At 41.9% G+C, this 25,878-nt stretch overlaps 1 protein-coding gene across 5 annotated transcripts in view; it reads left to right on the top strand.

Annotated features, from left to right (window-relative positions):
- DDX6 (DEAD-box helicase 6) overlaps positions 1-11,343 on the top strand; it is a 33,686-nt gene extending 22,343 nt beyond the window's left edge. For 4 of the 5 annotated variants that reach the window (XM_032356540.1, XM_032356539.1, XM_032356542.1 and 1 more), the window contains exons 11-14: positions 1,537-1,600; positions 4,416-4,517; positions 5,393-5,575; positions 6,951-11,343. In XM_032356540.1, the coding sequence (XP_032212431.1) occupies positions 1,537-1,600; positions 4,416-4,517; positions 5,393-5,568 (342 nt within the window). In that variant the 3' untranslated portion in view covers positions 5,569-5,575; positions 6,951-11,343. Of the gene's footprint in view, positions 1-1,536; positions 1,601-4,415; positions 4,518-5,392; positions 5,600-6,950 lie in introns of all 5 variants that reach the window. The other variant, XM_032356544.1, reaches the window with a different exon arrangement.
- Positions 11,344-25,878: the final 14,535 nt, after the last annotated feature.

The following is a 25,878-nucleotide window of genomic DNA, read 5'->3' as shown; positions in this document are numbered from 1 at the left end:
TTCAGTTTTCTAACTATAAAATAGGTATAAACATACACTTAGCTCATAAGGTTGTTAGGAAGATTGAGATAATTCATAAATGTGAGTATTTTGTTAAGCATAATAGAAATACAAGATTTTATTCCTTTTCCTTAGTAATGTAGTTTTGCACTGTTTAATACAGTAACCACTGATTTCATGTGGCAGTGTGAGTTAAAATTAAATGAAATTTAAAATTTAGTTCCTCTGTCACACTAATCACATTTTAAGTGCCATGTTACATGTGACTAGCAGCTGTGGTTTTGGAAAGTACAGATACAAAACATTCCTGTTATGCAGGAGGTTCTATTGGACAACATTCCTCTCGATTTTCAATTTATGTACCTCTGCAGCCCTTTTTTTCTTTATTTGCCTTTAGGATGCAGTCTCTCTAGATTTCAGAACTTGATTTAGCAATTGAAATAAATTCAAAACTATAAAAACATTTGTATTGTGTGTGGTAGTTAAACATTGAAATTTTGTGGAAACGGTTTCTGTAGACTAACAGATTAAGAATTTGAGTTAACTCAACTTTGGTTTTCAAAGGAGCTTGATAATGGATCAGATACCCCCATGTAGACTCTAATATGAGAAATTGTTACAGGAAACTAAAGTGTTAAGCTGTAGAGACTATTTTAGAATGGAAGAACATTGCTTTGAAAGGAAAAACCAGTTTGTCAGGTTTAGATTTGTCACTTGTGCTAGAATCATTATGCATGTGTTTCCATTTTTTTTTAATTGAAAAGTACATTTTTGGGGCTCCTGGATGATTTAAGCCAGTTAAGCATCTAACTCTTGATTCTGGCTCAGTCATGGTTTCAGGGTGGTGACATCGAGCCCCATGCTTGGTGGGGAATCTGCTTGAGATTCTTTCCCTCTGCTTGCTCTGCATGCTCCCTTGCTCTCAAATTTTAAAAAAAGGAAAATAAATTTTTGTTTTTGCGTACAGTAAGTAAAATAAATAGTATTGGGGTCAACGCAAACTTCTGTCATCTTCTGTTAGAAACATTTTTAAAATGGATATACAAAAAGATGGTGAGAGTTGTCACTTTAATTAAAATTCACTTCAGCAAAAAGGATAAGAATATTCTTAACAGTTTAAATAAATGCTAAATAAAGATATGGGTAGGTGTTTTTGTTTTGTTTTAAGATCTTATTTATTAGAGAGCACGAGCAGTGGGGAGAGGGAGAAGCAGGCTCCTCACTGAGGAGGGAGCCTGATGTCGGGCTCTATCCTAGGACCCCAGGATCTTGACCTGAGCTGAAGGTAGACGCTTAACTGACTGAGCCATCCAGGCGCCCCAGTAGATATTTTAGTTGCTTATTAATTCCCATAGGAGACTAATTTATGATTAACTTATTTTACCTTCTGTTTTTAACTTAGGGGTGATTGAATTGGTCTCTCATTTTTATAAATTTGGGGTATGCACAACTTCGGATAAGAGAAATTAGTGATGAGAAATTGAGGGCTGTGTGTATGAGTTTTTAAACAAATCAGATGCATTGCTTTGTTCCTAGGAACATCGAAATCGTGTATTTCATGATTTCCGAAATGGCTTATGCCGCAATCTTGTTTGCACTGGTAAGTATCCTTGACACATTGTTTTTTCCTGGTTCACCTCTGCTTTCTCTGCCCATATCTCCCAACAGAATCTGTGACAAGAGTTCAGCTCACCCTTAAGCCATTTCTGGAATTTCTGAAGTTGAGAATGAGCTATAGTTAATTCCTGAAATTAGTTTCTGTATCTGAAACTGCAGAATACTTGTTACTGGCACTCATCTTTGTCTTTTAAGCTAGTTTTGGAATTTGCATGTTTTCTGAATACAGGAATGAGTTATATGTACCATGTGCAAAATAAATTACATTAAGACACTACATTTTGGAAGTTACTTACTGTGGTCTTTTAAACTTCTTGCCAGAAACAGACTAGTCTGTATTTTGGTGTATTTCAGTACAGGAAGAACAAATTGGGGAGGCAGGTGGACAGTCTGATCAGACAGAACAAATGGATTGAGTATCCTCTCATTTCTACACTGGAAATACAGTCCTAGTATTGGTATGAGATTAATCATCTCGGCTAACTTCTGGGTGGATAGAAGAGCCTGGATTTTTTTTTTTTTTTTAAGTTTATGTATACACAGAAATACAGTAATTATAAGGATATTCAGTGTACATACCCGTATTACTAGCACCCAGATCAAAATTTTAGATTACACAATTTGGATTTTTAAGAACACTGCTATAGAAGTAAACTTCAAATTTATACTAGCAGAATATTGAATTCGCTAATTTATAAGAACCAAAACAGGAGGGGCGCCTGGGTGGCTCAGTGGGTTAAAGCCTCTGCCTTCAGCTCAGGTCACGATCCCAGAGTCCTGGGATCAAGCCCTGCATCGGGCTCTCTGCTTGGCAGGAAGCCTACTTCCCCCTCTCTCTCTCTGCCTGCCTCTCTGCCTACTTGCGATCTCTGGCTGTCAAAAAAAAATTAATAAAATCTTAAAATTTAAAAAAAAAAAACAAACAACAAAACAGGACTGTCTGATATTCTGAGTGTTTCTAGTTTATCTTGTTTCCCTGCTTTTTATATCTAAAAGGACACTTAATACAGCTATGAATTAATACAGCATTTGTAACCTTTGTATTAAAGTATTCAAATATAAAATAACCTGATCTGGTGGAAAGGATACTAGACTCCTAGAATTTTAAATTGGAGTTCAAGTCCCACCCTTTTAACTTGTAATCGTATGACCTTGGACAAGTCATACTTTCCTTTTATGCCTTTTTTTATTTGTAAAATGGGAATGCCTTAAAGTGAACTCTGCACAAAAATCTGTTGTAGTTTATTCATTCAAAAATAGTTTTTGATACTCAATATTTATTTACTCTGTGCCAGATATTTAGTTAGCTTGATGCTAAAAAAAAAAAAAATACAGCTACTCCTCAGATTTATGTTATGTGTATTTTAACACAATTAAAGATTTTTAAATACACACTCCCTGCACTTAGGGAGCCTGTAGAAGAGGATCTAGTTCATCAGTGAAATGTTGAATTAAGCAAATTCAGAATGTGCAAACAGAATGGTATTTAGTATGTCATTAAATAAGTACTGAATAACATAGGTGTATAAATAAGTTCATGTGAAATATCATTGTTAGTTTAATCAGATAAAAAAGATAACATTAAGAAGACGGGCCCTGCAACCATTTTCTTTAAAGTGCCAGATTGTAGAAATTTTAGGCTCTATATACCATTTGGTCTCTGTTACAAGCTATACAACTCTGCCATTCCATCTCAAAAGCACCCTTAAACAGTACATGAGCAAATGGGCATGGTCCTGTGGCAGTAAAACCTGATTTACAGGCTTTAGGCTTAATCTACAGAGGAGTAATACTAATTTGCATATGTGAGGTATGTGTAGTAAGTAATCCTAAATTTTCATAGGAAGGGAAATTAATGGGCTATGATGATCTGGGAAGAGATGGAATTGTAACTCGCTCTGTAAACTAGATAAATTTTAGACTTGAAGCAGGAAGGAGTTTTAAGTTAGGGAACTGGCATAAATATAATCCATTGAGGGCTTCAAGAAGATACGTTTAAGGAACGGTAAGTAGATGAATTTCATGGAGAGGAAGGTTTGAGGAAGAGAGGTGTTCGAGAACTGTGATAGAACCAGAGTTTAGAGTGGAGGACCTTGTATATCAATTTTAATTTTATCCAGAGGCAGTTTAAAGGAAGGAGTTACACATTGAAAGCAGTATTTTAGAAATAACTGGTCACCGCAATGGATTATTTTGGAGTATGGAGTTGATAGAAGCCTTGAAACCTGGCTGTTAGTCTGTAGTAATTGTCTTTACTTGTAGTTTTCAGAGCCTAAATTAGCATAGTTAGTTACTGTGGGGAGTAGAAAAGAGAAGGGGTGGCCTTGTGCTTGCCTCAGTCTTGTAAATCACTTAGGAGGAGGAAATGAATGAATTCAAAAAGTACAAATAATTACTATGAGTGGATTACATCGTCTTTTTGAGGTATTCTTGGTTACACAACAAAGTTTTCCATCTATTTTAATCTTAGATTACTAAAAAATAGATGAAAGGACAGTTACTTCTGAGGCTTATTAGGAGTTTATAGTTTACCAGTCATTCTGACCTCTTGGATTTACAGTTACTTTAACCATTTTTTAAAACTTTATGGGACTGGGAAAGGTAACTTGCTAGCAGAAAGTTGTTTATGATAATGTTTATGAAAGGTAATGCTAGTAATTTGCAGGTACACTTGAATTACTGAGTGAAGTGACTAAAACTTAGGTTGCACCTAGAAATATGTGTTAAAGAGTATTATGGTGCCAAGAAACATGCTTAAATTGAAAGATATAATAGAGGTTCTTTTTTTCTCTTTTAAGATTTGTTTACCCGAGGTATTGATATACAAGCTGTGAATGTGGTAATAAACTTTGACTTCCCAAAGCTGGCAGAGACCTATCTCCATCGTATTGGAAGATCAGGTGAGGAAAAGGAAGATGCCCTTTTTTGGGGGTGTGAGTGGGTAGGAAGATGCTCTTTTAAGACTGATCCCTAGGGGCCCCTGGGTGGCTCAGTTGGTTAAGGGACTGCCTTTGGCTCAAGTCATGATCCTGGAGTCCGGGGATCAGGTTTTGCATCGGGCTCCCTACTCAGCAGGGAGTCTGCTTCTCCCCCTGACCCTCTACTTCTCATGCTTTCTGTCTCTCTCAAGTAAATAAATAAAATATCAAAAGGGAAAAAAAGACCAATACCAGTTCTTCTAGAGCATTTAAGAAAAAATAACTTTACTGTATGCTTAAATTGATACAAAATTCACAAGTGAGATCCTTTTCTCATTAGGTGGTGCAGTCTGTAACTACTATTTAGAATACATATTTTGGCAACTTTTGACACAAATGAGTATCTGTTTTGTCATTTGAAAAAGGAGTAATAGGGGCACCTGGGTGGCTCAGTGGGTTAAACCGCTGCCTTCGGCTCAGGTCATGGTCTCAGGGTCCTGGGATCGAGTCCCACATCGGGCTCTCTGCTCAGCGGGGAGCCTGCTTTGTCCTCTCTCTCTCTCTGCCTGCTGCTCTGCCTACTTGTGATCTCTCTCTGTGTCAAATAAATAAATAAAATCTTTAAAAAAAAAAAATGAAAAAGGAGTAATAGTATACTACTTTGGGCTGTGAAACCTGAAGATGTAATGTGTGTATGAGGAGTCCTTATCATAAGAAGCGGTTTTATAAACTCAGAATGGCACTGAACAAAAACATCAGTCCTGTATGGTTTTGCCACTAATAGACTTGTATGTGCACATCAGTTCTCCTATTTTAACTCAATTTTTTATTAATTAAAAAATGTTCTTCATTTTTAGGTCGCTTTGGTCATCTTGGCTTAGCCATCAACTTGATCACATATGATGATCGCTTCAACCTGAAAAGTATTGAGGAGCAGCTGGGAACAGAAATTAAACCGATCCCAAGCAACATTGACAAGAGCCTTTATGTGGCAGAATACCACAGCGAGCCTGTAGAAGACGAGAAACCTTAACAAGCATGTGCGTACCTGACAGAACAGCTAAGTGAGCATAGTATTTAAATCAACATCCTCTTTCCTGGAGGAAAATTAATAGCAGTGATAGGGTAGAACACCTGTTGGCATAAATGACCGTAAACTGGATGTATTGCTTCTATGAAGTGGTCCCATTAGAGAATTCATAAATGCTGCTTTTTTGTTTGTTTGTTTGTTTGTTTTTTGTTTTGTTTTGGGGGGATTGATGTATTTATTTGACAGAGAGAGGGAGAGAGCACAAGCAGAGAGAGAGAGAGAAGCAAGCTAGATGCAGGGCCCTATCCCGGGACCCTGGCATTATGACCTGAGCTGAAGGCATACGCTTCACCATCTGAGCTACTCAGGCACCCCTACATTCTGCTCTTAAATGCAGTTTTCTTGTATAATGTGATACGTGAGCAGCAATTAAGAAATCCAGCCTTTCAAAACAATGAAAGCAAAGAAGAATCTTTTTCATCAGTCTGAATATGAAAATATTTTTTGTCTTTTCCTTTATCACTCAGTCATTTCTCTGTTGTTAGCATCACTCTTAATTTCTGCTGGGTGTCTTAAATAAATCAGGTTAATTATCTGCAGTGCCTCCTTGCCAAATGTTTAATCAGGTTGTGAGGATGTCTTTTTTTAAATGCCCACTCTTGTTTCCTGCACCATCCTTACCTTTTATTGTTTGGTGACTGTTGGACTCTGGTAATAATGCTCAAAAGAAGGCTCAGCAGAACTGAATACAGACTGTTTTTGTAGTTTTTTCTAAGAAAAATGAAACTTTGTTTATTTGAGAGAAGGTAATTAACAAATTAGCAGTGAGCATTTTACCTGTTATTTTTATTTTTATTTTTTTTTAAGATTTTATTTATTTATTTGAGAGAGAGGGAGCACAGGCAGGGGCAGAGGAAGAGGGACAGGCAGACTTCCCGCCGGGCGGGAACCCTAAGATCCTAGGAGCTTGACCTGAGCCTAAGTCAGATGATAGCCGATTAAGCCACCAGGCACCTCATTTATGTGTTACTCTTTCCATTTTAATTTCTTTTCCCCCCCAGCCCCCAAAATGTCAAGCAAAACCCTCAAACATAAAAGTAGCCAGTGTTTGCTCATACCCTGGCAAGCTGTCGAGTTTATGGAAGTTAAAAAAAAAAAAAATCTTTTTAAAAATTTATTTGTTTTGGATATCAGAACTTTCAGGCTCTCATTCTATTTCTGGAATGACTAGCAGAAATTCCTTAATCCTAAATGGATTCTACAGCAGGCAGAGGCTCAGTGGAAGCCACTACAGAGAGAGCATTTGGATTGGAGTTGTGAAAACCTAGGTATCCTGGTTCATATTGTTTTCACAAAAGTTAATTTTAGGTTTCTTCTTTCTTTAGGCTTTGACAAACTACAGAAGGCTCGTTTGGATCTGTGACACATCGTTTGGGGGGGATGCTCTTCTCTTTGTGGGTTTTTCATCTTCTTTTTATTTTGGAACTATGAAGACTTAAAAGAGCTCAGACATTTTTTTTCTTTTTTTAACTGGTGAAGAGAAAAAGCTGAAAAGAAGGAATTTACCTTTTTTGTTCCACTTGTTTGCACTGTGTGCTGACTGAACATTAGTTGCACTAACCGCTGGTTTTTAAAAAATGTTTTCTGGGGAAGGGGGACAAGGAAGGAAGATAAAGAAGAGAAGGGGAGAAACCCTAAAAAGAGAAGAATCTTGATGAACACACAAGCTTGTCTACAATTTCAAAATTCTCCAACAGCTGACTCTTGAGTGCATTTCAACTTCTCCCTTATTACTCATCCGTTTTTTAAGCCTGAAGAGCTTATTACTTATTTGTGCGAAGTGCCTTATGCTATGAGACCATTCAGAATATCATCTTTTAGACACAGCCCAAGGAGTCAACAATAGTAATTCTTTCCTTTTTTCTTTTTTTTTTTTTTCCTATCTTTTTAAATCTTTTGTCTTTTCATTTTTGTTTCAAGTTGAAGTCTCTCTCTTCCCTTTTTACCCGATACTCAAGCCCAGGGCTGGAAGATGACACGTATTAGTACTGTTAAACACCATTCTCTTTTTCTTTATGTGGAGGAGTTGATATGCAACTGCAGTTCATCCGCACTGTAAATACATGTATTTAAAAAAAAAAAACAATCCCAAGTAAAAATTTCTTCTGGGCTGAGTAGATTACAACATCATCGCTCCCAAAGGAAAGAGCAGTCTATCATTGCAGGAGCCATATGACAAGCCTTTGTGCTCTATAGCAGAACACTAAAGACTGGTTTACATTCGCTTCCATTAGCAGTTATGGCACTTGATGTGTAGACGTGTCGGAGCCTGACCCTCTTTCCTCTGTGGCAAAGCGCGTCCCATAGAAAATTGGGTGTGTATACTTGTATAAACTTTGTAAATAAGTTTTTTTCTGGGTTCATATATATATATACATATATATATTTTTTTTTTTTGGATGAAGGTTGCTGGGATTAAGGGGATTAGAATGATTATGGGAGCAGCTAAAGATGAGAGGGGCTCAGTTTTCCGCAACACTAAATTCTAAAAAGTACTTTGGCCTCTTCGTATAGAGTACAGACCTCTGTGGTGACCCTGTGTTAGAAGAGGGACCCAGAAGTCTGGGATTCACTGTTGCTACCACACTGTATCATCTAATAGCTTTGGAGAACACCTGCCAGAGAGAGCAAGGAAACTTCAAAAACCTATGACTCAAGATGTTATTTTTGAGGAGCTCTCTGATTTGCTTCTTTCTCCCCTTTTAAAAAAAGTTTGAGGAACTTTTTGAGCTCAGCAAAAGGGGACAACGATTAATCTCCTTTGCAGTGTGGAATTCAATTGAGTGGCAGTGTCTGAGCAGTATATGTACAAAGCATGGATTTTGCATTTCAGAATATTAGCCAGTATCAGCGTTGGTAATGTTAGCAGTTCTGGAGCTTACTTTCTGTGGATCACTTCCTGTACTCTGTGTGTTGCCCTCTGCCCACCTTGATACATAAACTTGCAGGAATGGGCAACTCCTGAGAGCTGTTAACTTTCATGCTACAGAAAGCTGCTTGCCATCCTTTTGCTTTGTGACAAGAATTATCTGTCATTTTGCATTGTAAATTGCTGGCAAATGCTTTTACAGTCAATGGTGTTGCTTTAAATTGTGCCCCTCCCAACATGCTTGATGTTTGGCCTGATCTCCAGGCAAAAGGAGTGAGATGAATCAAACCAGTGAACTTTTTTTTTAAATGTTTTTAATTCCCTTTTAACCCAGTGTACTAGGTCAATCAGGAGGCATCTAGGGTTTAAAAAAAAAAAAGGCAAAAAATAAAATTAAAAAAATTTGAATTCCATATTCCATTTTTTAAAACCCTAAAATATTACAAGATAAGTCCTGCATATGCTTTCGTGCTTAACTCATCTGGATAAAGAAATCAGTTATTCAAAGTTTGCTTTTTTGACTCTTGCCTAGTTCTAAGCGAAACTATTTGTGACTCACCCAAAACTCCTTAGGATCAAAATCCTGCAGATGCCTCCTGATCAGACATAGCCCTTACTCCTTAAAAACCTGTAGCAAGAGCTGCACAGTACAAACCCAAAAAAGAGGAAGCTCATTTATTTGGTATCCAAGCTATGTTCTACACAGCCAATGTTGGTTACTAAATACAAGCCCTAATTAAGGAATAACTTTTTTCCAGGGAGGGGAGGGGGGAGGGAATTTAGAAGGCATCAACTTTTGACCAAAAAAATCTTGCCCCTTGTACTGATGCAGCTCTCTCTTCTCTCCCACCTCTGGCGAGATAAGAGGGATCATTCATTATAGAAGAAAAGCAAGAAAGGCTTGTAAATGCAATTTTATATCTCGCTAGAGTGTGTGGGTGACAAAACAAACCGCACAGTCTTTGCCATCCTCAGACTGTGCCTGGTGCCACATGCCTGTGGGTCCCTCTTAAAGCACAGACTTAATTGAAAGTATTACTGAAGTACAGCCTCTGATGAGGAGTGGCACTTAAACTATCTGGGACACCACTATTGGACACAGTCCTGTAGAGGCAGCTGTCCAGTTTTGGTGCTTGACTCTTGAAAGGAATTGTTAAATGGAAAGATGCTCTAAGGACTAGGTCAAAGCCTAGTCTTTTTTTTTTTTTTTTTTTTAAATCCCCATCCCTATAAGGAGCATTGTTTGGAAATTGTTTTTGTGTTATTTCCACTATTGGGTATCTGTTTTAAGTAACGGTAATATTTTTTCCAGTGGTTCATTTTGGATGAAACCGTTCCCTATTTTTAATACTTAAATTATGTCCAACTCCTGGTTTTGCCTGTGGTTGTAGTTGTGTAATGGGTTATGGACTGTTACACACCTTGCTGCCTCTGGGCTTGTGTTTTGTTTTTATCTTCCCATACATTCCAGTGGAGAAACTTTCTTGGCCTTCCCTTGGAAATAGAATAAACTTACTCTGAAGTGATCTTCCATGGGAAGAAGAGATAGAAGCAAATCTGAATATATCTCTCAATTATCTTCCAGTTGGTCCCAGCATCATAATATGGATGGGCCCCAATGGCTGGGCGGGGGGGGGGGGGGGGGTAGGCAATTGGTTATCAAAATTTGTTTTCAGAATGAGATGGGAGCATCTTTCCTTTGCTGTGTGCTTTGTGTTTGATACCATCCTGCTCGGGTTAGAACCAGATAACTCAGCACAAAGCCTTGAGTGTACATTTGTTGGAATCAAAACATCTCATTCTGATCACTTGGGTTTTGTTTTTTTGTTTTTTTTGTTTTTTCTTTCCTTTTTTTTTTTTTTTTTTTTAAGTAGGGGTGGGAGGGAGGTTACTATGCCCCAAAAGGGAGGGTGTCTGCACTAAGGATTTAGAAACACTTTGAAAGCTCAAAACTTCATCAGAAATGGCCTTTAGCCACACTCCTGACCTTATAGATGAGTAACAAAATGAAATAATATTTTGGGAATTAAGCCATGTTGTTTTAATTTGCTACTTTTTTCAACGTTCTGTCTATCTAAAAAATTGTTACCATGGTATCATTTTCTGACAAAATACCTTTGTCAAGCAAAATTTTTGGCTGCCTGGAGCTGAAGTCAACTTTTTGGTGAAATTAAGTGGACTTCGGTGAGCTTGTAGATCTACTTGATATCCTTAAAGATAGCTTTTAAAACTCCCAAAGAAAATATCTGATCTTAAAAACTCATCTTTGGGGTAAAGAGTTAAGTGTCCAAAGGCTGTAACAGTTCATGAGATTAGAGGGAGCTAGCCTGGCACCTGGACTCTGCCCCTCCATAGCTGACCGATTCCAGCAGAAGTGTGTTTAAATTCTCCAGTAGACAATACTGGGCAGGGCAAGGGAGGGGTAGGGCTGGGTTATTAAAGATACAGGCTACTGTATTTTAACCAGTGGTTGTGGGGGAGGGGTGCCTGGAGAAAACAAAGTCACTTCCCTTTTTTGAAACAACCTAAACTTTAAAAAAAAAAAAAAAAAAGTATTTTTGTTGAGTAAAAATGGGATAGAATTCCAATGTCCCTAGCCACAAGGGACTAGTTCCACTGAGAAGTGAACAGTGGGGACTCAAATTTTTGAAAACATTTGGGGAAAGGGAAAATTGGCTTTCTGTTAATTGGCAAATGTTCCAGTGGGACTCTGTTTTTGTTGGGATGTGTTATGTTGTGTGTACACATATGGACCAGAGTCTTCTGAGTTTATAAGGTTCAGAAAAAATGGTTGATAAAATCTTGGTTTTTGTTAATTTATCTCAATAAAAGCCCACTGGAACTCCAAATGTGTGTGTAGTATGTCCTTAGCAGGCTGTGCTATTTAGGAATCCTTGCATTTGAGAATATTTTACTAAAGCAGTTCACGTGGTGAGACAGTAGAACATTCTCAGCACTACACCTATAAGCCCAATTGAGTAAAATCTGAGATGGCTCATCTCAGTGCACCCTCATCCTCTAGATAATGTCCTACTGTCCTCATTTCACTTTTTCAGTTTTCATTGCCTCAACAGCAAACCAAGATAATCATTTGGGGAGATGTTAGTTTGTGATACATGCAAGTGGGTTGTAAATAATCACCTCCCAGAACTGTTCAGATGTTTCAGTAAACTGAACATGCCCACAAAGTTTGCTTAGGAATAACTCTCACAATACGAACAGAATTTGTGCATGAAGTACAACAAAATACTGATGAAAGAAATTAAAAGACCCAGGTGAGAAATTCAGACACTTGAAACACAGCCCCTTTGTTCTAACCCCAAAAGAAATAGGTGTAACTAACAAGATGTACACAACATTTAAAGCTGCAAAATAACTCTGATGAAAGAAATTGAGAGGTGCCATGTTCATGGATTGCAATGCCACAACAATTTTGAAAAACTCGAAGGGATTATTAATCTGTTTTCAAGACTAAGCTACAGCAAAGTCGTAAACTGCTTTTACTACAGTACATTGTGTATGAAAAACGTAGGCGGACGTGACCTCAACCTTTCCATCTAAAGAGCAGAGAAGAGATTGCAGAGATTGGTGCCACTGACAGACTTGAAAGATGAAACATTGGTTGTTCTTGCCTTCATTCAACACACGCATGTTTGGTTTGTGCAGAAAACAAGTGGATTATAGAGAATGATAGTGGATTATCATAAATTTACCAGGTGATGACTTACACTGCAACTGCTGTTCCGGGTATATGTGTCTTCGCTCGGAAAAAGTCCTCTGTCACGTCTACTGATGTACTGATGCTTCCCCCACCAACCTCATAGTAATGACAAATCATTTGCTATTAGTTATCGGGACCAACAATATGTCATTTTATATCAAGGCTTTATTACTCTTCCAGCTGGTCCGGAGAGACTTTGATCACCTCTGAATTCTGCAGGATGTCCTGCTGGCCCGCAATATTATAGACATGGTGAGCAGAATATAGCATCTACAAGGATGCTTCAGTAAAACTCAAGCATGCTAGAGGATAGGAAATTGATTTCACAAAAAATCACGGACCTGCCTCAATGAAATTCTAGGGATCTGAAGGACCAGAGCATGTTGTAATACCCCTTTCTAGGTGAAGGACAAATTGCTAAATCTGGCCACCTAGCATTAAGAAAAAGACAATGCCTAGTGAGCCTGTTTGGATTTTGAAGGCAATATATACTTTGGGTGTGTCACTCTAACTCATTTGCTGAGAAATCAGAATTGTTGCCATTTATAAGGGTGGCCCAGAACAAGAGAAGTTTCTGCAACAGGTCCAAGCTCAGTACAAGTTGCTTTGTCACTTAGGCTTATGATCTAGCAGATCCAATGATGGAAGTTACCTGTGGCAGGTAGGGATACTTGTATAGAGCCTCTAGCAGGCTTCTTTTGGTAAATGACGACAGAGTCCTTCAGGATTTTGAAGAAAAGCTATGCCATACCCTGAAGAAAAAGTATTTCACCTTTTGAGAAGGTTTCTAGCTTGGTATTGGGCTTAGGAAGGACTGAATGCTTGACCACCAAGCGTTACCAAATTACCTGAATTGCTCATCATATATTGGATATTGCCTGGCTCATCAAGTCATAAGGCAGCTTTGGGTTCTGCTAGTCCAGTGGTCTTAATTGCCTGGAAAGGAATGCCTCTTCCAGAGAACTCAGCAGGCTAAGTTCCATTAGACTGGAAATCGAGATTGCCACATTGGGCTTAATGGTAATAAACAACAATGGACTGGTTTCTGGTGTTGATCCAGATTTGAAAGGGGGAATTAGGTTGTGATCACAAAAAGAGGGTAAGGGAGAGTATGTATGGAATGCAGCAGATCTCATGGGGCTGCTCTTAATTTTACAATAAAATGTGATAAAAGCTAGTGGAAAACTACAACTTAGTGCAGGCTGGACTCGTAAGAACCCAGACCCTTCAGGAATGAAGGTTTAGGTCCTTCTACCAAGCAAGGAATCAGCACTATCCAAGGCACTAGCACAGGGCAAAGGAAATAGGAAATGGGTAGTGGAAGAAGGAAGAAGTTATAGATACCATTTATGACCACATGGCAAGTTGTAGAAATGAGTATAATAGTATGGAACATTCTTACAAATCTATTAGGTATGTATCAACTGATTCGTTTTCTCTCTTCTTGTTGACAATCTTAAAAAGTATTATTAGAGATCAGACGGGTCTTGACCTACTTTAGAAAAGGCTTGAACATCACTTAAAGATAATGCAAACTGAGAATTTTGTATTCTCTTTGGGGGAGAGGGTTACCATGTTCTGAATCTTCTTTTTTTTTTTTTTTCTCCTTCAAGTAGGCTCTATGCCCAATGTGGGGCTTGAGCCCATTACTTCAATATTGAGAGTTGAATGCTTTATTGACTTAGGCAACCAGATGCCCCTGGTTTGATTTTTTGATGAACCATGAAGTATGTTAATCAGAAGCGTGACTTTGCTGTTTATTTGGAGTTAAATATGGTTAAAAGAGATGTGACCAAATGTCAGGTTCACATAGGATAGAACTTTATGGTTTTGTAATCTATCTACATAGCTAATCTAGACATATATTTCCCAGAATCCCCTTCCCTGTTTGGGCAGGAGTCAGCGTTGGCCCAAAGAGAATTTGCACAGGATTTGGGAGGTGGGACTAAAACAACTTGGCATTAACCATCTGAAGGTCATCGTGGTCAGCGGTGACAGTTGCCAGAAACTTCCAGTATCCTCTTGCTGTTTTTCCTCGTTGTGCATCCTTGTTCTTGCTCCATGCCCAGCTCTTTTTCTTTATTGTTGTTCTGCTGAATGACACCAACCCTAAACCTATTGCCAGACCACTTGGCTATGAATTCACAGAGTGTAGTTATGAAGAGAAAACAGCCTTCAGTTATCTACTCTGGTCCATTCTATGATCGTATTCCAGCAGCTGATGTGCCTCACTCCCAGATTTCCCTGAAAGCACTAACTTGTTCACCCAGTAATGTTTAAGAGGGCTGATTAGTGATTCTTCCCCTGGTTTTCCAACACCCTCATTTGGACCATTACTTCCCCAGTCTCTCCTCCAATTATGTAAAGCAGTGATTCTCAAACTTCGACATGCATCTGAATCTCCTAGATAGCTTATTAACACCAGTTTGCTGAGTCTCACCTTCAGAGCTTCTGATTCAGTAGGTCTGTGTTGGGCCTAGATATTTACATTTATAACTCTCAGGTAATGCTGATAATTGATGTTGGTTTAGAGACACACTTTGAGAACCCCTGAAGTAAAAGAGAATTTCTATAATAAAATTTTCATAATACCCACTGTAGTTCTCCTTCCTTGATATAATTCTGACCAGTACAGAGTCCTAGAGGACATAGAAGAAATTTCAAACTATAAATGTACAATTAGGAACATACCAATGGTGGTTGAGGAGGAGGACTACTGCCTTCCACTTCCTGCCAAGATGGAGTAACGGTAACCAGATCTATTTTCATTCCTGAAACAACCAAGGATGGACAATATATGAAGCAGTAGTTTTCAAGACACTGGATATCAGCCAATGAAAGGCAGTGAAACCCGAAGATGAGAAAGATGAAATGAGCCCTATGGTTATGATCACCAAGTTTACTGCCCTGAAAGAGTTTCCCAGACATGATGCATGAGAGGAAACCCAAGTGAAGCCCAACAAACTGAACTGAGGGAAGAGCTGATTCTGAAAAGATGAAGCAGATGGAGTTTGCAGGACAGAGTACCAGAGAGGAGGAGTACTGCACAGAAAAAGAACTCCAGAAATGTGCAGAGGGGCCCCTTGAGTATCTAGCTGAATACAGATCAGCTCAAGCATGCGCAGAAACTACTTGAGGCAGAAGAAAGAATCACTCAAAAAAATTAGGGGGAAGAATGCCCAGTACTCACATGGGACTGCAATAGTGGCCTCTTCCCACCGGGAAGACTGGAAAACTTCATGATTCACAGGGCATGGGATAGGGTACTCAGAAAAGTCCTGCCTCAGTAGTAGAAAATAGAATGAGCACAGATGGTCTCATTTAGCAAATCTTAAAAAGCAATACCTGAAAGAAACACTTTCCAAATAATTTATCCAAGAACAAAGTTCAAGAATATTTATGAGTATAAAAACTGCAGCACCCAACAAGGTAAAATTCATAATATCTGACAGCTGGTTTTTTAAAAAGCATGCAAAAAAGCAGGAAAGTATGATTCTTTTTTTTTTTTTTTAAGATTTTATTTATTTATTTGTCAGAGAGAGGGAGAGAGAGCGAGCACAGGCAGACAGAATGGCAGGCAGAGGCAGAGGGAGAAGCAGGCTCCCTGCTGAGCAAGGGGCCCGATGTGGGACTCGATCCCAGGATGCTGGGACCATGACCTGAGCCGAAGGCAGCTGCTTAACCAACGGAGCCACCCAGGCCTCCCCGGAAAGTATGATTCATAATAGAGAATAATCCATCAGTCAAAACTGACCCAGATATTAGAATTACCAGACAAGGGCATTAAAAAAAATTGTAACTGTTTCAGATAGTCCAAAAGTTAAGTGATAGAAGATGTTAAAACAAAACAACCCTCAAACTTATAAAGATGAAATCTACACAATGTCTGAGATGAAAAATATACCAGAGCAGACTGACAGCAGATTAGACACTGCAGAAAAAAAGATGAGTAATCCTGAAGACATAGCAATAGAAACTATCCAAAATGAAAAATAATTTTTTTTGTTTTGTTTAATGAACAGTATCAGTGAGTTACAGAACAATTTCAGTTATGGCCTAATATCTGTGTCCTCAAAGGAGGGGAAAAAGAAGGGATTAAAAATTTTTTTGAAGAAATAATGGCCTGAATTTTAAAAATTTGATTAAAACTATAAACCCACAGATCAAGAATCTCAATAAAACCTAAGCACAGGAAATATGAAAATAATAAGATATAATCAAATTGCTCAAAACTAATGATCAAGGAAAATCTTACAAGCAGCCAAAAAACACACACACCTACATATACAGAGGAGCAAAGATAAAAATGAAAGTAGATTTTTATAAAAAATTCAAGAGAGAAGTCAGTAGAGCAACGTCGTTAAATACTGAAAGAAAAAACCATTAATCTTGGATTTTTTTTTAAAGATTTTATTTATTTGACAAAGATCACAGGTAGGCAGAGAGGCAGGCAGAGAGAGAGGAGGAAGCAGACTCCCTGCTGAGCAGAGAACCTGATGCGGGGCTTGATCCCACGACCCTGAGACCATGACCTGAGCCGAAGGCAGAGGCTTTAACCCCCTGAGCCACCCAGGCGCCCCTAACCTTGGATTCTTTTTAAGATTTATTTATTTGACAAAGAGAGATCACAAGTAGACAGAGACAGGCAGAGAGAGCAGGGGGAAGCAGGCTCTCTGCCAAGCAGAGAACGGATACAGGACTTGATCCCAGGCCCCTGAGATCATGACCTGAGCCGAAGGCAAAGGCTTAACCCACTGAGCCACCCAGGCGCCCCCACACAAAGGCTTTTTAATGGCCAGTTGCGATAGCTAATTATCTCACAAGCAGGTAGGACTCTCTTCAGGCTTCACCTCTCATTGCCTCTAGGCCCATGATGGCTGACGACCATCAGACCCCAGCATAACTCAACGACAAGGCCTGGTTATACACCAAAGAATTACACAGTCTGCTAATCTGTATCAGCAAGAACCTGGGAGGATACACGTGAGAGGGACTTCTCAGTCTATCAGAGTAAGGGGGCCGGAATATAAGACCCTATCCAGCCAGTTCCTTGATACGGGTGCGGTCCCCTAGAGGTTTGGCTGGAGCAGCCTGGAGGAGCATTTGCAATTTGCTAAATTGGCTAATGAAAGCCTAGACTTGTGAGTGGCCACAGCAGTGGCTCTTAAGGGCTTCAAAGTGGAGTTCCTGGACTAGCAGTACCAGCAGCACCTCAGAAGTTGTTAGAAACGCAGTTCACCCACCCCAACCCAGACCTCCCAGTCTGAAGCCCTTCAGGTGATTGCAATAGACACTGAGACACGGGCCTACAGTCATTGAGGTGAAAACACCAGGTCTTCCCCAGCATAAGTTCCTCAGGAAAGAATTCCTAAGGCTCCAGGTAACGAGGACATTGGAATGGATCTGTTACAGCATCCCCTGCCTGTACTCTCTGGGAGAACTGAAAGACTCGCCCCTTTTTACGGTTTCAGTCAGTGACCAGCTCCCTGAAGAACACCATCATAGCCACTGGAGTTGACAGCGAGATCCTAATTTCAGTGGATAATGGAGACTTTGAGTGGCAAAGGCCACGTGCTTAACCAGCAGAGACAGGTTAGTTACCACAGCAAGCCACGGAGCCTACGTGGTGGGATAGAGCCTCGGTCTGACAGAACTGGAGGAGGGCTCAGTTCCAGCGCAAGATGGCGACGCGGGAAGGCCCTGAACGTACCTTCTCCACAGATAACATGGAATCTACACTTGCTTAGAAAGCAAGTCCTCCTGAAGAAGACCTGAGCGGTGACTGAACGGCTTCAGCACAACAAAAGGTAGAGCGACCATACAGAGAAGGACAAGAGAGCAGAAGGCAAGGTAAGTGTACCCTAGCCGGGAGCTGTGAACTGCGGCGGGGAGGGATAGGGCTGAGGGACCTGCCGTGGGGCATAAGAAAAACCTGCGGTTTAGAAGGACAACTAGATGGGGTGCCTGGGCAGCTCAGTCAGTTTAGTGTCTGCCTTGGGCTCAGTCGTAATCCCAGGGTTTTGGGATGGAGCCCCGCATCGAGCTCCCTGCTCAGCGGGAAGCCTGCTTCTCCCTCTGCCTGCTGTTCCCCCTGGTTGTGCTCACTCTGCCCCAGCCTGCACCCACTTCAGCTCCAGCTATCCCACCAGCATGGCCCCAGGGCCTCCAGACCATGCCAGCCACAGCTCCAGCGAACCAGCCAAAGTCACCAAGCACATGGAGTCTACACAGGAGACAGGTGTACACAAGATTAAAGTTCTTTTTTTTTTTTTAAGATTTTATTTATTTATTTGACAGAGATCACAAGTAGGCAGAGAGGCAGGCAGAGAGAGGAGGAAGCAAGCTCCCTGCAAAGGAGAGAGCCCGACATGGGGCTTGATCCCAGGACCCTGGGATCATGACCTGAGCTGAAGGCAGAGGCTTTAATCCACTGAGCCACCCAGGTGCCCCAAGATTAAAGTCCTTACTTCAAGTTTAGAAGTATCTGTACCCACCTAATTCATAGACACAAAGTCAAATGAGGAGTCGAGCCAAATTTGGAAGAATATGCGCTAAAGAAACAAGATGAAACTTCAGAAAAAGAAGTAAATGAAGCAGCTATAGGCAATCTACCTGATAAAGGGTTTAGAGGACCCATCATAAAGATGTGAGCAGACTAGAGAAAAGAGCGGATGAACTCAGTGAGAACTTCAACAACAAGATAGAAAATATGAAAAAGAACCGACCAGAGCTGAAGAACACAATAAATGCAAAATACACAAGAGGGAATCAACAGATGTGAGGGCACAAAAGAACAGATGGGTGATCTGGAAGACAGGGTTAGGGAAAGCACCCAAGCTGAACAGCAAAAAAGAAAAAAAGAATTTTTAAAAATGAGGGTAGGTTAAGGGATGTCTTGGACGGCCTCAAGTAAACATTCACTTTGGAGGGGTCCCAGAAGGAAGAGAGAGAGGAAGAAAGGGGCAGAAAACTTGTTTGAAGAAAAATAGCTGAAAACTTCTCCAACCTGGGGAAGGATACAGATATCCAGGTCCACAAGTATGGAGAGTCCCAAACAAGGTGGAGCCAAGAACGGCCACACCAAGGACGCATGAAATTAAAATGTCGAAGATTCAAGATAAACCGACACGCTGGTTCCTCACCTAGAACTAGGAAATTAAAAGCTCTGAGAGTGGGCATGAAAACCTGCCTCAAGCAACAAGTTCTCTGGGTGACTTCATGCTTACTGAAGTTTTTAAAGAGCTACTTGATATACAGAAGGGCAGATTTAAAATCCTTTCAGGTTGTTTGATGCATGTACCAATTTGTAACAAAGGATGTGTGGGTGGGAGTGGGGAGCAGTGGATGAGGCAGGAAGAGGGTTGAGGTTTGACAGACCCCATAGTCTGGGGAGTGGTTATGAAAATGACAATGTTCTTAAGGGTGGAAGAGTGTGGCGATCGGATGGGGCGACGGAGAGCCCGTGTGAGATCAAGCGTGGTGACGTGTGTGGTGCTCGGCAATGGTTTCACTGGGTAAGTTCCTCTGTGAAAGAGACCCTGTAATGGTGGTAGTTTCCAAAAACTATAATGAGCAAAAAACGAGATAGACTGAAACAGAACATGTAAAATTTGTATTTAAATTTGATTGATTCCTAAAAGATAAGAATTGTTATTTTTAGGACTGTATTATCTTTTTAAAGCTCAAGTATGTCGTGACTCGTTATTTTGGATGATTTTTATCACCACCAATCACTCGCAAACCAACCTATAGCTTTAACTTCAGCCTGTAAACACCAGGTTAAACAATTTGAGTAAACTAGCAGCTTGTCTTATAACTAAATGAATAGGGGCACCTGGGTGGCTCAGTCTGTTAAGCGTCTGCCTTTGGCTCGGGTCATGATCTTGGGGTCCTGGGATTGAGTCCCCCATGGGGCTCCTTGCTTAGTGGGAGCCTGCTTCCCCCTGCTTGTGCCCGCTCTCTCTCTCTGACAAATAAGTAAAATAAAATCTTCTTTAAAAAGTAAAACTAAATAAATCAAAATACAATAAAATAGAACTGGAGGATATAAAATGGAGAATCTCATGTGCCCTCAGAAAGACAAAACTTAGGGAATAAAGGATTGGTTTTCTATAAATGTCTGATGTTGGGGGGGCGGGGGAGGCGTGGCTTGAACCCATGACCCTGAGGTGAAGACTTGAGCTGAGATCAAGAGCTGGCTGCCTAACTGACTGAACCATCCAGGTGCCCCAGTAAATGTCTGATTTGAAGAAAATAGTCTTGGAATTTTCTCGGATTAGAGGTTGCAACCACCTCGGGAAGTTTCGCCAGAGGCATGAACAGGAGATGACCCGGGTGGGGTTGGTCTCACAAAGTGGGCTGAATTGAGGTTTGCTTGTGTGACTGCCTGACCGATGCTGTCTGCTCAGGAAAATTTTCAAGGCTGGTCTCCGTTCTTTTTTTATTTGAACTGACTCACACTGAGGTCACCCCTCTTTACATTCCCTGCCCGTAAATACAACCTACCCCAAACCCTCAACAGACTCATCAGTAGCTTGCTACGGTTTGCTTGTCCTGAATTCCTCTGCTCGTCCAGAATAAACTTGTTTTTCCCGTGTACCTGTTTACCTCTTTACTAAGGTCAACAGTGGCCATGGAGTGTTTTGAAACATACAGATCAGTGGCAGTGGCTAGATGACTATATACTAAGACATCTCTGGCCTCAGGGTATTCCTTGTGACCAGGTAATGGAGGAGACCTAGGATTGGCCCGAGCTGTCTGTTTAGCTAAAGCATCTGGAGGGTACCCCTTCTTGGTCGTGGCGTGAAAAATAATGATTAATAGTGTTGCTTTAAAACCATGGCTCTCATGACTTCCAGGGAGGTTTCTACTGGTGGCTAATATTGTTTATTGATTACAGTGAGATTCATTTTTTCACCCGGTCTCATTGAGACTCCTGGGAGACTCTGGCTTGATGGGGTGGTGGAATTTTCCACTGAGAGACAACATTCTGCAAGACTGGGGTGCTGTCCTACAAGACACAGTATGTGCCTTAAACCAGTGGCCAATATAAGGTCCAAGTGGCCATACGTGGGTCCAAGAACTATGTGATGGGGGTAAGAATGGTCTCTTTCACTACTATTCCTAATAACCCTCTAGAAAAATGTTTGCCTCCTATCTCTCTACAGCCTTGAGATCGCTGAGTTGGATGAGTTGATTGCTGGTGCCCTAAGAAGAAAAGTTGTTACCAGGGAACATGGTCACGATTCTGATGAATCAGAATCTGAAATGGTCCTAGCTCATTTGGGGTTCCGCATGCCACTGAGCCAACAGGCAAAGAGAGGGGTTCACAGTCCTGGGTGGAGGGACTGATCCTGGCCACAAGGGTGAAACTGAATGGCAGCATCGAGGACAGTGTCTGAAATGAGGGGGCATGACTGGAGCAATCCTGCATCTGATAGTCCTAGTAATGGAAAACTGGGGTAACCCTAAAAACAAGGCAACCAAGGACTAAGATCCTGCAAGAAGGAATGTTCGAGTCACACCACTCAGTAACAAACGCTGTCCCAAAAAGTGCTGGCGGAAGTGAAAGAGACCAGAGAATGGGAGCTATAAGAAGACATTTAGGATTACCTTGACCTTGGGGCCAGCCGTAGGTGGAGACTGTCACAGCCATGTTTCTTTCTTTTTTTAAGATTTTATTTATTTATTTATTTATTTGACAGAGAGAGAGAGAGATCACAAGTAGGCAGAGAGACAGGCAGACCGGGGGAGGGGGGAGCAGGGAAAGCAGGCCCCCTGCTGAGCAGAGAGCCAGATGCAGGGCTTGATCCCAGGACCCTGACATCATGACCTGAGCCGAAGGCAGAGGCTTAGGCAGGCACCTGAGCCATCCAGGTACCCCACGGCCATATTTCTTTGTCTCCCTTTCATCTTTTACTTTGAGGAACACCAGTGATTTCAGCTGGCAGTGTGTCCAGCTGACATTACCCTATGAGGACATGATAGCTGGTGGGACATTGCATGTCCCCTGTGTTGGAGAGACAAGATTTTCACCTGGAAGAAGGTCTGTGGTGGATGCTGAGGGTCCAAAGGGGTAGACTGTGCCACTGACCTTTTCTTTGCCCTTTAGATCCACCGCAGCCCCTGTCACCTTCTCCACTCCGCCCTCTGTCCTAGGAGGCCAACTGTGGGCCACATCCAATGTCTTCTGTGTCCTGGGAGAGCCCCACAGGAGATGGGAGAGAGAGGGGAGAGGTCCTCCCCATGCACGGGCTGTGTCCCTCAACCAAGGTCACATCTTCTCTCAGTGGCCTTGTGGTGCCATTCTCTCCCTGTGGAGGCCAGTGGCCATCTCCTCCCTCATCCCTTCCAGCTTCACAGTGGCAGTGCTCGGCTGCTACTGAACTTGGGTGGCTGCCCTATCCGTGTGGTCCCCTGACACCCACATCATTTTTGCAAATAAACCCTCCTCATTATCCTATTTCGAACATGCTGTCTGTTTCCTGTTGGGAGACTGACTGATGCAGTGGGTTTGATGCCAAAATTACTCTGCTAACAGTTTCATATTTAAAGTTCAATTTGTGGTGTCCTGGCATTTCCCCCTGTCCCCTTATATGGGAGCTGTTTGAGGCCCCTAGGAGGGTCTGCCCCATGCCAGGCAAAAGGGTGCACTAAGACAATGCAGTCCCGAGCACAGTGCCTGTGCAGATGGTCTCAGTAAATGCTAGAAGAATCTCCCGCCTTGCACTCTCTCACTGTCCCACCATCACCATCCTCAGTGGACCAGGCTCGCACTGCAGACAGGGCTGGGTGTGTGTGTGTGTGTGTGTGTGTGTGTGTGTGTGTGTGAGACATCTTTTATGAAAGATGCATGTTAGCAATTTGGGCAGAAAGGGTTAAACTAGAGAAATTTGCCCCCAAATGACTATTTTATCAAATAACTACTTTATTGCTCAATTCTTAAATTTTCATACACTTGCAAAAGGCAAGAAAGGAAAATACATAATTTAATACATTTGGAAACAAACAAAAGTGGGCTCCTAGGCAGGGTAGGCCCAGTCCCAGCAGAGGAACAGGGGCGGCTGTCCCATGAAGTTAGTTACACTTCAGTCCCAGGACCCCTCCTGCGCACAGGGCCCCTCAACAGTCCCATACCTAACTGTGCATTCATAATTTGCTGCTTAAAGACAGAACCCCCACCCACACACAGAAACTGTTTAATCTTCAGACCCCACAAAAGCTGTGGTTCCACCCCACAGGGAAGTAACTACATTTGGTGTCCTCTCCGGGACACAGTGAAATTTTTGCATTGGTGGCCTCTTTGTCTGCCAGCTCACACCACGAGAAGTCACATGTGTTCTGGAGGAATCCAAACAAACTAGGGGCTTCCGGCAGCTGTGTGCCGTGCTGTACGACAGGCAAGGCCACAGCCAGCACACTAGTGCCCGCAACCTCTCTGCTTCCCCCACGATCAAGAACGTGTGGGATTATGGACGCAGACTCACGTCCAGGGGCAGCACATGGGGCCCCAGGCACACAACTCCCAGAGCACCTGCAGTGACCTGACCTCCCGGTGAGACCTCCCCATTGCCCGTGACCTCTGACCCTGCTGCTTTACTTTATGGCTGGAGAGCTGTCCTCAGTCACACAATGCCAGGACCAAAGGCCTCCGCTCTTTGTTATTCAAAAAGAGTGTCATCTAATTTATATCAAAAGCTTAACATCTGTGAACCCTTTGACCTTGTGATTCCATGCCTAGGCATCTTAGCCATAAGAGAGCATGAAATCTTGCCGTTTGTGACAACCTGGGTGGACCTAGAGGGTGTTACGCTCAATGAAATAAGCCAGACACAAGAGGATAAATATTGTGTAATTCTGTTTATATAAAGAAGCATAGGGACACATGGATGGCTCAGTCGGTTAAGCGTCTGACTCTTAGTTTTGGCTCAGGTCATGATCTCAAGGTCGTGAGATCGAGCCTAGTGTCGGGCTTCACGACGTGGAGTCTGCTTGAGATTCTCTTCCTCTCCCGCGGCCTTTCCCACCACTTGCATTCCCTTTCTCTCTAATAAATAAATCATTAAAAAATATATATATATATAAATTCCCAGAATCAGACTAGAGTGGTGGTTGCAGGGCTATGGGAGGAGGATTGGAGTTATTGATTAATGGGTACAGAGTTTCAGTTTTGGAAGATGAGAAAGTTCTGTGGATGGACGGTGGCGTGACGGTCACACGGTGCTCTGTTGATACCACTGAACTGTATGCATACAAATGGGCGAAATGGTAAACTTTGTGTTATGTGTCTTTTACCACAATAAAAATAACATGCAAAGCAATACTATACACAGGTGTATCCAGCCAAAGCATAAAGACAGGCATGAAAATAGTGAACCACAACATCAGGAGGGCAGTTACACGGAGTGGGGCAGGAATGCTGGTGGCACGAGTAGACAAGAAGCTGTAATGGCCCCTGGGTGTTTCCACTCGATAAATTATGAAGAAAATAGGACAAAGCTAGGTGGGAGACATACGTGTTTCTCATCATTAGTTTTTTAATGGTTTTATAACTTTAAAATAAGATTTTATTTATTTGACAGATGGAGATCACAAGTAGGCAGAGAGGCAGGCAGAGAGAGCAGAGGGGAAGCAGGCTCCCCGCGGAGCAGAGAGCCCGATGTGGGACTCGATCCCAGGACCCTGAGATCATGACCTGAGCCGAAGGCAGAGGCTTAACCTGAGCCAGCCAGGTGCCCTGATTTTATAACATTCTTTAAAAGATTTATTTTATTTTTGAGAGATGGGGGGAGGAGCAGAGGGAAAGGGATAATCTTCAAGCAGACTCCCCGCTGAGCGCAGAACCCTACCTGGAGCTTAATCCCACCACCCTAAGAGCACAACCTGAGCTGAAACCAAGCGTTGGACACTCATCGGACAAAGCCACCCAGGGGCCCTAATGTACTCTAAATTTTTTTTAAAGATTTCATTTAAAAAAAATAAGATTTCATTTATTTGACAGAGAGAGAGAGGGCACAAGCAGGAGGAGCGGCAGGCAGAGGGAGAAGCAGGCTCCCAGCTGAGCAAGGAGCCCGATACCAGATTCGATCCCAGGACCCTGGGATCACGACCTGAGCTGAAGGCAGACCTAACCAACTGAACCACCCCGGTACCCTTACTCTAAAATTTTTAATATGCTTTGAGGTTTTCGTCATCTGAAGGAAAAAGGTAGCACAAACACCTGCTAATTAGGATCACACCGAAGCTCTGCCTACCCTGTGCTCATCAATGGCCTCTTCAGAGACAGGACCCTAAGGATAAGCACCCATACTCCTCACGTCACCTGAGCTGCCTCCTTTATTTGGCGAGTCTGGAGCAGAGCCTGGGAGTTCAAGGCCCACCCTCCCCAGGCTGACCAAACCACATCCTTCTTGCACGAATCCCCAGCAGTGGGAGGACAGAGAAACCACCTGAAGAACCCAAGCTACCGGCCAGGCTTGTGTGTGAGCTCAGCGTGCCAGAGGCTGCCTCTGGTGGGGAAACGGGGAAGTGCAACTGCAGACTATGTGCGGTGTAGACTATGATGAAACACCACGTTTCTGACAAGGGTCTCCCTGGCTGTGCTGAGCCGAGGCCTCTGTGGCTGGGCCTGCTCTGAGCAGTCTCTCTCGTCCTTCCTCACTGC

Source organism: Mustela erminea, chromosome 9 (assembly GCF_009829155.1).
Source record: "Mustela erminea isolate mMusErm1 chromosome 9, mMusErm1.Pri, whole genome shotgun sequence".
In the NCBI taxonomy this organism is placed as follows: domain Eukaryota; kingdom Metazoa; phylum Chordata; class Mammalia; order Carnivora; family Mustelidae; genus Mustela; species Mustela erminea.
Note: the sequence above shows the minus strand (reverse complement) of the source record. Positions and strands in the feature narration are given on the sequence as shown.